Below are 15273 nucleotides of genomic sequence, written 5' to 3'. Positions count from 1 at the left end.
CTCACTTTTTGTCCAAGGTTGGACTTGTTTGTTTAATACACACCTTCTGTTGTAAATGAGTGTGTCAGAGTTGACTGCTAGTTTCTAGTCAGACTTCTCAGCACCAGCCCTGGATGAGAGGGGGCTGACTGGCTCAGCGTGTAAGGAACGTTTCCAGCTCTGTAATCATGTTCTGGGATGAGGTGCGGGGCACAGCCCAGAAGTGGTTGCAGTCAGCCTCGCCTTCACGGTACAGCTCTTGTGCAATTGCCTGAATTTGTTGTTGTTTTGTGTATTTTTCTTCTTTGGGGGCCTAGATTGGGGTAGAAGGATAGAGAGGGGTAGGTGGGAAGGATGGTTGTTTGTTTCCTTACTGGTCAGACTCTCCAGGCTCTCTGCTGAGAGTCCGGCCAGGATTCATCTGTCTTGGACTGCAGTTCTCTTTTTCTGCTGAGCTGGGGCGTGGGCAGCACAGGCCTGTGTAACCCGTGACAGGCCTCCCCAAGTGCCATGATGGCATGGATCCTCACGGTGCTGTTCAGAACAAAAGCAGGGTTAGTGCCCTTTTGTTTCTTTTTGGGCATGGGCTCTGAGGCTCGTCTGTGGATGTCATATTCTCTGCCTCTGGTGACTCTATCTAGGTCCTCCCCCGCCCCCGCCCATCATCCCGTAGCTGACAACTGGTTGAGCCCTTGGCTTCCTGTACTTGATCCCCAGGCAGTGTACTTCAGTAAAAGTAGTAATTAGGCCTTTTACAAATTTATTTTATTAGTGAAGAGAGTTAGTAGGTAATGGGCTGTAATTCTAACACAGCCAGTTTGGAGATTAATAAAAAATTTAAAAAGAGCAGTTTTTACCAGAGGCAGTGGGCCTGTTATTTTGAGTTCTCAGCTGAGCCGAAATCAGAGCAGCGTGGGACCCATGGCGGACTGTGCTGCTGGGAGGATGGAGAGCCACGTTCCTTGTTGTTACAGTCTGTGCAGTGCCCGTCCTTGAGGGTGTTTTACACTGGCATTGGAAAAAAGGAAACCTTGTTTTCCAAGAACTCTGCTCTCTCTCAGCTTGATAAGCATTTAAAAATAAAAGCTGCACAATTGAAATTGGCAGTGCATCCTCATTCTTTTGTCTCTCTGTTTATTTTTTTCCCTCATCCCTCAACATGTGTGCTACAGCCCATGGTTATTACACCCTCAAGAATGATGGCCTGGAACTCAGCAAACTTGCACCAAGGTCTGCCCGCCCTCCACTCTCTGTTTGAAGCTGGCTGAGGCATCCGGGCCTAGCACTGAGAGGCCTGGTGGATCAGCCTCAACAGCTCCATCTGTGGCACATTTCCCTTTTCCCCTGAAGCTGCTGCCTGGAATTTTTAGCTTCTCCAGAATCCTGATTGTCAGCCCAATCTTTCTTGTTAGTTTTTGCAGTTAACTTAATTGATTTGTTTACCTCTCCATTGGAGGAGCTCAAAAAGAAAGTGCTTTGGCACTAATCAGGAGCAGTCCTGGCTTTTTAAAAAGATTCTTCTGAGCTAAAATTGTATAATACTGACCCAGGGAGAAAAAAAACTACTATGGCTTAGTCTAGGGTGACGGTAAGTCCTGGTTTGCCTAAGGATAGTCCCTGTTTATGCATTATTAATAGCATACCCTTTCGCTCTCACAAATATCCCAGTTTAGGAGATAGATTTTAGCATCACCCTACCTTAGATGAATTTAGAAAAAGATTTAAAAAAAAAAACAAACCCAAAATTGAAAAAACAACTCACTCACTACAAACTGTTAATTCTTTGTCTAGAAATGTAATGGGTTGTAAGCGCCAAACCCTGCCCTAAGCATTGCAAGCAGATTCCACTGGAGTCATGCACATGTGACCTCAGAAAGAATTGCCATATCTCTGGCTCTGTGAGCGAGGACTGGCCTTCCTGCTTGAGTACGTCCTGGTAAAGCCAACTTTGAAACACCATGTCACTTGTTTTAGCATTTCTGGTTATCATTGCCTAGTTGGTTGAGTCAGAACCTGGAGTTAGTTTTTGGTGGGGTGTGGTTTCAGGTTTGCAGACTTCCCAGTTGATGCCTGTGAAGGGTTGGTGCCTGATGTAACTGAATAGGGTGTTACTTCAGGTTAGTAGTCCTTGTTTTTGCTTGGCTGGTTGGGCTGAACCTGGTATTACCGTTTCCCAAAGAATATTTTTGGTTTGAAAACTGAAGGTCAGCAGTTCGCAAGTGCCGAACTTGAAGCCAACTCTGTGGTTTGTCTTGTGCCACTGGGCCAGCAGCACTGCAGCCCGGATCGATTGATCTGCAGCAGTATGAGACCACGAACAGCGGCTGCCAGACAAAACTCCATCTCACCCCACTTCCCCGTCCAACCTGCCTCTCTGCCCAGATCCCCTTTCTTTTTCCTTGTATGTCTGTCTCACTCTCGGTTATGTATTTCGCTTTTTTGGGTCTATCTTTTTCCATCTCCCTGTCTCTTTCCATAACAGTTTTTAATAATGTTTTAGTTAGTTCCAGCCTTTTCCCTGAATGGATCCCATTGGAAAATGCATTTGAAAGGAAACAGTTATACACTTCCCTTCCTTTGAAACTCTGTTGGCACCTTTTCCAGTGCAGTAAACCATACAACATGTATTTTCAAAGTTTCCAAACACAGACACGCTGGCGTTAAATTTATGAAAAAATATTTTATTCAGCTGTATGGTAACTGTGACTTTCAGAGATCCTGATCAGATTTGAAATTGGTGCTGACTTTTGGAACTCCAACAGGTTTTCAGATCTCTGCAGGAAATACAGCCACATCGGCTCTTGGGCATCTGTGATGCCTTGTGCCTTGGCCTTTGATTGCAGGTTGGGCAGGAGGAGTTGGGGCAAGAGACATGGATGTGGGGATCCCCCAGCCATACCCAGAGGAAAACAGGGAAAGTCAGTGAGTCATTGAAGAATGTTGCATAGCTGTGTTGGGCACAGGAGCAGAAGGTAAATTCTGTTTACTCCGGTCTAGGACTGGAGGTCAGATAACACCTGTTTGTGTGGTATGTCATTTACTTTAGGGTGCCATGGCTAAGAAGAATTGTTTTATTTGTATTCAAAGCAATGATGATGTCACTAACGTCTATAAGTGATTGCCTCACTCCTCCCTCTGTATACCTATGGTCTTATGCCCCCCCACCCCTCAAAAATGTATGCTAGAATCAGTCTATTTAAATGTCTGTGGGTTTGAATTTGGTGCATAGGGACAGTGATCCTCCTCAAGGATCCCAGCTGTTCAGAAGATCCCTGGGAATGCTATTTATGTATGTACGTATGGCCGCATTGGGTCTTTGCTGCTGCACGCGGGCTTTCTCTAGTTGCGGTGAGTAGGGGCTACTCTTCATTGCAGTGCGCGGGCTTCTCATTGCGGTGGCTTCTCTTGCTGCGGAGCACAGGCTCTAGGCACGCGGGCTTCAGTAGTTGCAGCATGCGGGCTCTCTAGAGCGCAGGCTCAGTAGTTGTGGCGCACATGCTTACTTGCTTTGCAGCATGGGGGATCTTCCTGGACCAGGGCTTGAACCTGTGTCCCCTGCATTGGCAGGCAGATTCTTAACCACTGCACCACCAGGGAAGTCCCTGGAAATGCTCTTGAAAGAAGCCTTTCAGAAGGTTTCCTCCAAATTGCTTAAGCAGCTGAACTCTGTCTTGGCTCACTTACGTTCATGTACTAGTCCATTTCAGCTTTTCTTTGCTCGCCGGTCCAACCGTGGATCTGCTTCAGGGCACGCAGGTGGATTCTGTGCCTACAGCCGTAGGACGGAAGCTGCCGAAGAAAACCCAACAAAAGCCGATCATTCTGCGGGCCACTTGTCCCACTCAGCTCAGTTAACGGGTTTGTTAAGCATTTGTTGTGCCGCGTTCTCCTTAGCTTTCCTGGTAGCATTTGCCTCTGTTGACAGGAGACTTTCCAGAAGTGCTTTCAGTGATAGTAACTCTGTATTCTCTCTGTTCTTCCCTTCCTCTCCCCCTATTTCTTGGGTCTTCCCTTTCTGATCCACACCCTAAATATCAAGGCTTACTAAAGATATTACCTTGGCCTTCCTCTCTTCATCCTTTCCTCACTGATGTATCATAAAATCCCATGGTTTTAACTGTCACCTCTCTGTGGATCGCTTCCAAATCTCTTTCCTGCTCAAATCTTTTTCCTAAGCTCTAGCCCGCATTTCTAACTTTTGTTGAACGTTTTCACCTGGAATCTCAAGCTTATTAAAAATTGATTCATCCTATTTCTCAAGTGTTGTAAGTCAGGTTCCCCAGGAAGCAGACTTTTAAGATGGAGGTTTGCATCCCCAGGAAGTTGGTTGGGGAATGCTCTCAGGATCAGTACCCAGAGGGGCATGATGGGTATGCAGGATGGGGCACAGGGAGAAGTTGAACTGCCCTGCAGATGTAACAAAGGCCTTAGCCAGTCTTGTAAGGAGCTCTGGAGCTGCTTAGAGGGGCTAACCCTTCAGAGTAGTCCCAGATTGGGCCAAAGGGGCTGAATCTTTACACCCTTCCTGCCCTCCAACCACCAGTCAATGAATGTGAGTTACTCCTGGGAAGGGGCAGTGACATTGGGAAAAGGCCTTTCTTCAGCTGAGAGCAAGTCTGGGAGAGGGATCAGCTGAGATCTACTGCTGCCAACACTCTCGGCAGCTGGGAGAATGAGTGCGTTAGTCCCGGAGGGGATCTGGGCAGTGCACCAGATCACCCCTGCCCTGCTGGAACTCTTCCTCCTGTGTACAGTTTTTCTGTTATTGGTACCAGTGTCTTCCATATATTCAGGCTGTCTTGGCCTCACTGTTTCTGTTTTTAAATTGAGGTATAATTTACATAAAACAGTAATGCACAGATTTTAAGTGTTCAGTCTGATGAGTTTTAACAAATGCCAACCCCACTTCTTATTCTTTTTTACCGTGTGTGTTAGGAGTGTTTGAAAATGACAAGAACCATCTTGAAATAGCTTAACACAAGAAGGGAAATGTATTGCAAGGAACTTGAGGACAAGGATATTATCCTATGGAGGGAATTGGAACCAGGAAAGCCTTTTTCTGCACTTCTGCTTCCTTCTGCATATTGCTTGCCCCTCTGCCTCGCCCCCGCCTTCCTGGCAAATAGTAAAGGTTCAGTAAATAGTAGCTTTAATTATTATATCATTTTTGTATACTTGTATTTTTTACAAACAGTTATCTCACCCTTTTAAATGGCTATTTTATTGGATGTATGTCCCATAATTTAATAAGCAGTCCTCTATTCATGGACACTTAGGTTGTTTGCAGGCTTTTCCTTTCCAAACTATGTAATAATGAATTTCCTCATTCATGTCATTTCACACATTATCTTTATCTCTTGAGATGATTTTCACTTTCTTCTTTGATTTATAGTTAACTACATGCTGGAATCCTATTAGATTTCAGCTCCTTGAGGGTCCAGTTCCTGTCTGATTCATCTTTGTAAGCTAAATGCCTAGCATAGGGCCTTGCATGTAGTAGCTGCTTAGTAAATGCTGACTGTGTGAATAAGGAAAGGAATTGATCCAGCACTTAGTGGGTTACTACTCAGAACAGATAGTCTCCGGTGACCAGGCACTGTGGTAAGTGCCTGGGATTTACTGGAGTCTGCACTACAGACCCTGCCCTCATGGGATTTCCAGCCTAGTGGGGAAGCTTGATAAATTGTAAATCCTGTGCTGGAGTGGCTTTGAGCCACCTGCCTGGTGCATGTTATGGGTGGAACCACTTTGAGTCCAGAGAAAGGAGGCTTATCAGGCAGCACAGTACAGGTTTAGTATATGTTGGTTCTTGAAGGAAGGACTTAGATAATGGAGAGGAGAGAGGTGGGCTTTAGAGAGCGAGGGTGGGAGAATGGCCATTCAGTGCTATGGAGGTGGCAGGTTTGCTATTTTATTTCTTCTTGGCTGTTGTCATTCACTATCCTTTGGTGTGGGCCCTCTCTGAGGGGCAAGGCAGTGCTCTAAAAATAAATCTGTTAGGTCTTTTGAACCAGGCAGAAGCAGGTCGATTCTGTCCTCCAAAGGGAGGAAATCTCCCCAAGAAGATGAAGTTGAGTTGGTGCTTGAAGGCTGCCTGTTTGGCAGGGGTGCTAATCCCAGAGTTATGGAGCTTTGTTCTCTGTACCAATGTTCAAATATAAATTCAGCTTTTAAATCTCTTTGCTTTATAGCATGCTGTTGTACTTTTTGTTTTGTAAAGATCCCCAAAATTTACATAAATCGAATTTTACAGTTTTGACCATTTTCCTTTCATATCCATACATCTATGTTTATATATGTATATATTTGATAGCATATATATTTTAATATATCATTTGGTCTTCTTAAAATAAGATTTTTATAGCATATTGTCACATTCTCATTTATCTAAAATTCTTTAAGATTTTAGGATATTTTAGCCTTTTGTTATCAATTGCAAGTAGCTCTTGCCCTTTGGTTTCTCTGGCCCTTGGTCTCTGTCACAGACTGGATGTTGGGCAAATATGTTAGACATCAAGGATTTCTCTGCTTAAAGAAACCCTTCATGGATCCTTTTTGAAATAAGAATTACAATCTCCTAATTTAGCATTATTTTAACTTAGCATTATATATCTATCTATATATAAAATATTCCTATATCTATGTTTGTGGAAAAACATTCTTAGATTGTGATACACAATGTATTTTGTCTCACAATATAGATAACTTTAGGGTAATATTTCTTGGATATCTTTTAAGAGTATGTGGTGATAATGCCATACGTTGTAAAGGCCTTTTCAAGGTTATTGTTCATTTTTTCATACAGTATCCCTTGCATAGAGTCCACGTTAAAAAAAGTATTTTAGAGCTCAGTGCTGAGAAAAGATTTGTTTTTCCTGAGGAACTGATATACTTATTCCTTTCCAATAATGACAGCTATACAGTTGTTGGTGTTTCCTTTTCTGCTTTGACTGCCAGGAAAATCAGAGGCAAATTTTAAGTTCATTCATCGAAGACTGTTAACCCACATGATTGACATATTTGTATTTTCCTTCTTCTTGGTCCTGATTTTCTACATTTACTTTAATGTTATCTCATGGTAGGTGATTTTGCCCTAAATTGTCACAAATCTTTCATGGAATTGAGGTATAAAAGAATAAATATAAACAAAAAAATTTTAATCTAGTTTAAAACAATGTATATAGGTTTCAGTTAGTATTGTTGACAAACTATCAAGTCTGCCAACTGAATACAAATTCTAAAGGGGATCTCCTTTCTAGAGCTTCTAATTCAGGGGACTAGCTGGTGCCTCTTGGGTTTCTAGGCACCTTCACTGAGTGCTAACTTTCTCACCTTCTTCCTTGGCATAATTGCTTTATTTACCTATTATTCTATTGATCTCTTTTCTACTTTAAAAATACATGTTTCGGGCTTCCCTGGTGGCGCAGTGGTTGAGAATCTGCCTGCCAATGCAGGGGACACGGGTTCGAGCCCTGGCCTGGGAAGATCTCACATGCCGCGGAGCAACTGGGCCCGTGAGCCACAACTCCTGAGCCTGTGCGTCTGAAGCCTGTGCTCCACGACAAGAAAGGCTGCGATAGTGAGAGGCCCGCACACCGCGATGAAGAGTGGCCCCTCGCTCGCCGCAACTAGAGAAAGCCCTCGCACAGAAACGAAGACCCAACACAGCCAAAAATAAATAAATAAAAGCCATTAAAAAAAAAAAAATACATGTTTCACAGTGGGTGGGGTTGGATAAAGTCATTGCTTACTTGATCTAGTTTGGGCATTGATCTTGGATTGTAAAGCTTTGAGGTACTTTTTAGGGTGAGTTGCTGGAGCAGAGCAGGATGTATGTGCAGATCTGGATGTTCAAGAGAAATCCACCCAGGAATTATGTTTTATCATTGGCCTCATTTTTCAGTACTGACTCCTTAAGATTTGTTTGATGGCTGTAATCTTTGCATTCTGGAAGCTTCTCAAAAGGACTCTAAGAGAGCCTTCCTATCGTGGGTACCTCTCTGCCCTACTTGTCTCAGAGTTGTTTTATTTTTGGCCTTATTTGCAAACTGTCAGACTCTTTTAAAAATCCTTCAGGAAGCCATAAAATGAAAAGAAATTGAGTTAATCTGTTAAAATGAAAGCTGAGCACTTCTCTGCCCCTCTGCCTGCCGTATCAAAGGAGCTTCCTCTGAATGAGGATGTCTGCAGGCATTATCTCTCACTAACTTTTACTTTGAGCCCAGATTGCTCCTGAAGCATCATACCAGCAAAGGCAGGTTTCAGACTGTTTGAATCTGATGCCAAATCTCTGCCCACTCTGTCAGAAGGGATGTAGCTGTATTAATTCCTTCTCACTGTTACAGCGAAAGCTTCCTTCTAGGTTGGCCAACAGGCATGCCTCTTAGGAAGCCTCCTTCGTTTCTCTTCTCCTACACAGCCTTAAGTAACTTCTGACACAAGACACTCCAGATCTCCTGAGGGAATTCCATAGGGATTTACCTGCCTGATATAAGTAAAAGCTGCCACTGTTTTTTACTCCTCCTTTGCTTTCCTCAAATGTTGGGAGAGAAGCAAGCTTCCTAAAACCTCTGGCAGGAAATGTAGAAGCAGAAACTCTGTCCTCCAAGATCTACTTGTAACTCCTCCAAATGTGATGCTGGAATGACAGGCGCTCTTCCATTGGGCCCCATTCCTGAGAGGCTTGGCTGGTGCCAGCATGCCATCCTGCTGGCAGCAGGTCTGCTTGCCCAAGAGGGGACATGTATTTGAATAACCCTGGAATCAGGCAGGAAATTCTGAGTGACAAAAGTATCAATCCAGAGATACAACTAAGTTGGAAATGGCCAGAGTATGTTTTGATTAGTGATTGGTTTAATTTTTCCAGGAAATCTATAGGAATACCATTTCTAAAATCGCATGGATATTCCCTGGAGAAACCTAAGCACTCATTGAGAAGTGTTTTCATTTTTCCTTGTAGAGAGTAGAAATGGTTTGCCGTCTGTCTTGCCAAGATGTATCGGTAGAGTTCCCAGGACATTTCTTTGCTCTAGAGCTCCATGTCGAGGAGGAGGGAAAGCCAAGCTGCCCTCTGGAGAGGGCCTAGCACCTCTGGAGGTCATTTTCATACCTTCAGAAGGTAGCAGTTGTGTTATAGTGACATAAGGAGCTTTACAATCAACCAGACCAAAGGTTTGAATTCTCCACTCAGACATTTATCAGCTGTGTGACCTTGATGAACAAAGTTAACTTATCTCCTCTGAGGCTTAGTTTTCTTGTCTATGAAGTAGGGAATATCAATGCCAGTTTGTAGTGTTTTTCTGAGTATCAAATTAGATAGTGTATGCAAAACACCTTGCTGAGGGCCTTTGTATGTATTAGGCACTCAGTAGCTGTCCAGCTTTCTTGATTAAATCCATCTCTAATTATAAACTCTTAAAATCTGAGGAGTTGAAGCAGTCATTCCCCTATTTAAAAAATCTGTTTAACAGTTTTATTGAGATGTAATTGATGTATTTTATATTTTTATTATTTATTTATTTATTTATTTGGTCAGGTTGGGTCTTAGTTGCGGCACGCGGGCTTCTCTCTCTCTAGTTGTGGTGCCCAGGCTCCAGAGTGCCTGGGCTCTGTCGTTGCAGCACGTGGGCTCTCTGGTTGTGTTGCGTGAGCTTAGTTCCCCGACCAGGGATCAAACCAGTGTCCCCTGCATTGCAAGACAGATTCTTAACCACTGGACCACGAGGAGAGTCCCTGTGATTGATGTATTTTAGACTACACATATTTAAAGTGTACACATTGAATGAATTTAGACATATGTATACATTTGTGAAACCATCACCACAATCAAGATAGTGAACATATCCTTCACCCCTTAAAGTGAAAGTTCCGGTGCTCCCTTGTAATCTGTTCTTCCCTAACCTTCCCCTCCCAGTCCTAGGCGACCACTGATCTGCTTTCTGTCACTGTAGATTAGTTTGCATTTTCTAGCATTTGACAGTAAGTTCTCTCCCTCCCTCCCTCCCCAGCCTCCCTTTGGCCTGCCTTCTTTACTCCACATTGATTTTGACATTCATCTGTGTTGTTGAGTGATACAGTAGTTTGTTCCTTTTGGTTGCTGACTGGTCTTCCATTGTGTGGATATACCACAATTTGTTTATCTGTCCCCCTTGTTGATGGACATCTGGTTTTGTTTTCCAGTTTTTGGCTGTTATGCATAAGACTGCTATAAACATTCAAGTGTAAGTCTCTGTGTGAACATATGCTTTCATTTCTCTTAGGTAAATACCTAGGAATTGTCTACCTAGGTCATTTGGTAAATGTGTATTTTAACTTTTTAAGAAACTTCCCAACTATTTTCCAAAGTGGTTGTGCCATTTTTTATTCCCAAAGCAGTGGGTGAGAGCTGCAGTTACTCTGCATCCTCACCAACACTTTGTTATTCTCTCTCTCTTTGATTACAGACATCCTAGCGGGTGTGGAGTTTTTTGAGGTTTAGATTTCCCTACTGATTAATAATGTTGAGCATCTTATCAGAAGTACATGTTCATTTGTTTTGTTGGTTGTTTTTTTTTTTTTTTTTTTTTGGCCGCACCGCGGGGCATGTGGGATCTTAGTTCCCTGACCAGGGATTAAACCCGCGCCCCCTGCAGTGGAAGCTCAGGGTCTTAACCACTGGACCGCCAGGGAAGTCCCTAGCATGTACTTATTTGCCATCTACATAGCTTCTTTGCTCATTTTTTGGTTTATCTTATTAATTTGAAAGAGCTCTTCATATGTTCTAGATATGAGTCCTTTGTCAGATATATATTTTACAAATATTTTCTCCCAGTGAGACAATTTTCTTTGTGGCTTCTCTTTTCATTTTTGTCTTTTAAAGAACAAGCTTTTTTTTTTTTTTTTAATGAAGTCTTTTTAAGTTTGATCTTTACAGATTTGTTGGCAAAGGAGCAGTTTAAAATAGTATTGTAGCTGATGCTGCTAATTAAAAAATATCTTCTTAATATCCATCTGATTAACAGTCTGAAGCAGTGCAGCGCTGAAAATGCATAAGCAGCTTCATTTATGAAGAAAACAGTGCTAGGGCTCATGTGTTAAACAACTTTTTTCCCCTGACTGCCCTTGTTTGAAGAATGTACATACCATTGGTTTGAGATTTATACCTTTACTTATTTTTTGAGCAGCAAGAACATGTTTAAACAGCTCACTTAGCTTCTGCAGTTCGTTCTTCTTGTCATCTTTCGTCACTTTCTCATCACCTTCACTTTGTGCTGCTTGACGTGGATTTTACTGATCCGATGAGTCATAGCCTTGATGATGAAGTTCTCTTGCTTTACTCCTTGTTCTTTAGACAGAAGTTCTGTCTTCAGTGAACTTTCCCTTCTTTTTTCTTATTTTCCTTTTGGTTGCCCCTGGCAGTTTCTTGCTCAGTCCAGTTAAGGAGCCGCACAGCTGGGCATCTCCATCAGCTCAGGCCAGTCAGCACACGATGAGAACAAGGGGCTGCAGCATCTGCACAGAGTATTCTCAACTAATTGAGAAACCGTCCTCAAAATGTCTTAAGAACCCTTTTCTATGTAAAAGAGAAACGTTTCTGGAATCCTATGTCCGATCTTTTTGGGTATGTTTGTTGGCTTACTTTTGTTTGTTTACTTGTTTTAAAATTTTCATTTTGAAATAATTATAGATTCACAGGAAATTGTAAAAAAGAAAAAAAAGTACAGAAGGTCCTGTTCACCCTTCATCCCTCCTTCCCTAATGTTAGCATCTTGCATAACTTTAGTGCAGTATCAACACCATGAAATTGACATTGGTACAATCCACAGACCTTATTCAGACTTCACCAGTTATACATGCACTTGTTTGTGTTTATGTATAGTTGTATGCAGTTTTATCACAGCGGTAGTTTCATGTAACTACCTCACAATCAAGATGCAGAACTGGGGCTTCCCTGGTGGCGCAGTGGTTAAAAATCCGTCTGCCAGTGCAGGGGACACGGGTTTGAGCCCTGGTCTGGGAAGATTCCATGTGCCGCGGAGCAACTAAGCCCATGCGCCACAACTACTGAGCCTGCGCTCTAGAGCCCGCACGCCTAGAGCCCGTGCTCCGCAACAAGAGAAGCCAGTGCAATGAGAAGCCCACGCACCGCAACGAAGAGTAGCCCCTGCTCACCACAACTAGAGAAAGCCTGCGCACAGCAACAAGAACCAGTGCAGCCAAAAATAAATAAATAAAATAAATAAATTTATATATATAAAAAAAAGGTGCAGAACTGTTCCATCACTACAAAGCTCCTTCATGCTACCTTGTAAGAACCATCCCTGCCCCCCTTCCATCCCCAAACCCTAAGCCCTGTTTTCCGTCTCTATAATTACATTATTTCAAGAATATTATATAAATGAGATCATATAGCCTGTAACCTTTTGAAATCAGCTGTTTTCACTCAGCATAATTCCCTGACGGTCTGTCCAAGTTATTGCGTGTACCAGTTGTTCTTTTCTTTTTATGGCTGAGTAGTATTCCATAGTATGGATGTTCCACAGTTTGTTTAACCATTCATCCAGTGAAGAACATCTGGGTTGTTTCCAGTTTTAAGCTATTATCAATAAAGCTGCTATAAACATTAGCGTACAGGTTTTTGTGCAAACATAAGTTTTTATTTCTCTGGGATAAATGCCCAGGAGTCTAATTGCTGAGTCATATCATAAGTGCATTATTAGTTTTAGAAGGAACTGCCAAACGTTTTTTCAGAGTGGCTGTACCATTTTATATTCCAATCAGCTAGGTATGTACGATCCGATTTCTCTGCATCCTCATCAGTTTTTTGGTGTTGTTACTATTTTTTGTTTTAGCCATTCTGATAAGTAGTTTTTTGTGTTTTTTAAAAATAAATTTATTTTATTTATTTATTTTTGGCTGCACTGGGTCTTCATTGCTGCACACGGGCTTTCTCTAGTTGTGGTGAGCGGGGACTACTCTTCGTTGTGGTGCATGGGCTTCTCATTGCACTGGCTTCTCTTGTTGCAGGGCATGGGCTCTAGGCGTGCAGGCTTCAGTAGGTGTGGCACACAGGCTCAGTAGTTGTGGCTCGCAGGCTCTAGAGCACAGGCTCAATAGTCGTGGCTCACAGGCTTAGTTGCTCCGCGGCACGTGGGATCTTCCCGGACCAGGGCTCGAACCCGTGTCCTCTGCATTGGCAGGCAGATTCTTAACCACTGCGCCACCAGGGAAGCCCCTGATAAGTAATTTTAACACTGTAGTTTTAACTTTGATTTCCTTAATGGCTAATGCTATTGAACATCTTTTCATGTGCTTATATTTCACCTGTATATCCTTTTTGGTAAAATGTTCATGTCTTTTGCCCATTTTCTAATTGGACTGTTTGTTTTCTTTACTGGTGAGTTTTGAGAGTTCTTAATATAGTCTAGATACTAGTCCTGTGCAAGATATGTAGTTTGCAAATACATTTTCCTAGTCTATAATTTGCTTTTTCATCCTCTTACAGAGCGAAAGATTTTAATTTTTATGAGGTCTAGCATACCAGTTTTCCTTTTATAGATTGTGCTTTTTGCATCAAGTCCAAGAATTCTTCACTTAGTCCTAGATCCTGATGATTTTTTTCTATTTTTTGTCTAAAAGTTTTATACTCTTATGTTTTACATGTAAGTCTTTGATCCATTTTCAGTTAATTTTTGTATAACGTGTGAGATTTAGGTCAAGGTTCTTTGTTTGTTTGTGGATATCTAATTGCTCAAGCAAATATTTGTTGAAAAGGCTATCCTTCTTTGTTTGACTTAACATCGGGAGCGATAATTCCTCCTACTTTGTTCTTTTGCACAATTGTTTTATCTATTCTAGGTCCTTTGCCTTTCCACATAAACTTTAGAATAAGCTTGTTTTCGTCTACAAAAAAATTTTGCTGAGATTCTGATAGTAATTGTGCTAAACCTTTAAATCTTTGTGGGAAGAATTGACATCTCTGTGATATTGATTCTTCCAATCCATGAACATGGTAAGTCTCTACAATTATTTTGGGTCATCTTTTATTTCTTTCATCAACACTTGTAATTTTCAGCGTAGGATCCCATTCGTATTTTGTTAGATTTACACCTAAGTATTTCATTTTCTTTGGCAATACTGTGTTTTTAATTTCAGTCGCCACACAGTTATCTCAGAGCTTTTTGTGCAGAACTGTGGAGTGGTGTGAGGTTTTCATGTTCATGGCAAAGGAGAGAGGAGGAGTTGGAGTTTGAAACTTGAATCACAGGCATTTGAAAACCAGGTATGGAGAATTCCCTGGTGGTCCAGTGCCGAGGGCCCAGGTTCACTCCCTGGTCAGGGAACCAAGATCCTGGAAGCCGCACAGCATGGCCAAAACCAAAAACACCAGGTATGGAAACAGTGTAGGTGTAAGAGCAGACAGACTTGGATTCAAATCCCATCTCTGACACTTAACTGACTTTGTGACCTAGGGCAAGTCATTTAACTTCTCTGAGCCTATTTTCTCAACTGTCAGAAAGGGAGAATAACACCTCCTGTGCAAATCTTTTGTAAAGCTCTGAGATAATATATATATATATATGAATGCTCTGTGTCTAACACAGCTCTCCCTATATCTTAGTTATTATTTCTGGCCACAGTGGAATCATCATTTATGATCCACAAATGGAGAGGCAAGTGTACCTGCTGTTAAGAGCAGCAAATGTTTCTTGAACCCCTTCATGGTGCTAATTTTCAAGGATGTGAAGTCTTGACATAGCTCTTGTCCTCAAGGGGCTTATAATTTTGTTGAGGAAACATGCTATATGTATAAAAATTCCAGGACTAGGCATCACTTGTTAAGTTCCAAATGTGTGGTGCGGACAGTGGGTGCATCAAAGAACTTTTTCTTCCTGGGTTTTGTTTGCCCTTTTGTACCCTCTTCATCAAGGTGGCTTCTGGGTGTTGTTGATGAGAGAATGTGTGGGGGTGGGAGGGGGTGTGTACAGATTTAGGGGAGGGGAGTCATGTGGGAATATGTAATTAATTTTTATACTTTCCCCAGTAAACCATCGACCCTTTTTATGATGTCATGAGGGATTCCTTAATTTTGCAGCTGCTTCCTGATTACGTCAGAGAGGAGCCTCTCACCCCACAGCCTGGAGCTGCACTCATACAAGAATTGGAAACAAATGAAGTGCTGAATATCTAATGGCTTCCACAGGGAGAACCAGTTCAGACTTCCCAGGCCTCCTTCTGCAAGGTCTTCCTCAAGTATTTCTGACCCCCTGAAGTGTCTTTGTTCTGGAAAGACAGGACTGGCCCAGAGCCAAGTGG

At 42.3% G+C, this 15273-nt stretch overlaps 1 protein-coding gene across 6 annotated transcripts in view; it reads left to right on the top strand.

Moving 5' to 3' along the window:
• Positions 1–15273, top strand: part of SMG6 (SMG6 nonsense mediated mRNA decay factor) — a 238253-nt gene that overhangs the window by 78482 nt on the left and 144498 nt on the right. The window contains exon 1 of one of the 6 annotated variants that reach the window (XM_033423247.2): positions 15068–15199. The exons of the other annotated variants lie outside the window; for them this stretch is intronic. Coding sequence (XP_033279138.1) covers positions 15148–15199 — 52 coding nt within the window. The 5' untranslated portion in view covers positions 15068–15147. Of the gene's footprint in view, positions 1–15067; positions 15200–15273 lie in introns of those variants that run through there. 6 annotated transcript variants of the gene reach the window in all.

The sequence above is a fragment of the Orcinus orca genome, chromosome 19, assembly GCF_937001465.1.
Source record: "Orcinus orca chromosome 19, mOrcOrc1.1, whole genome shotgun sequence".
NCBI lineage: Eukaryota > Metazoa > Chordata > Mammalia > Artiodactyla > Delphinidae > Orcinus > Orcinus orca.
The sequence above is the reverse complement of the archived record's forward strand: the minus strand, read 5'-3'. Positions and strand labels throughout refer to the sequence as shown.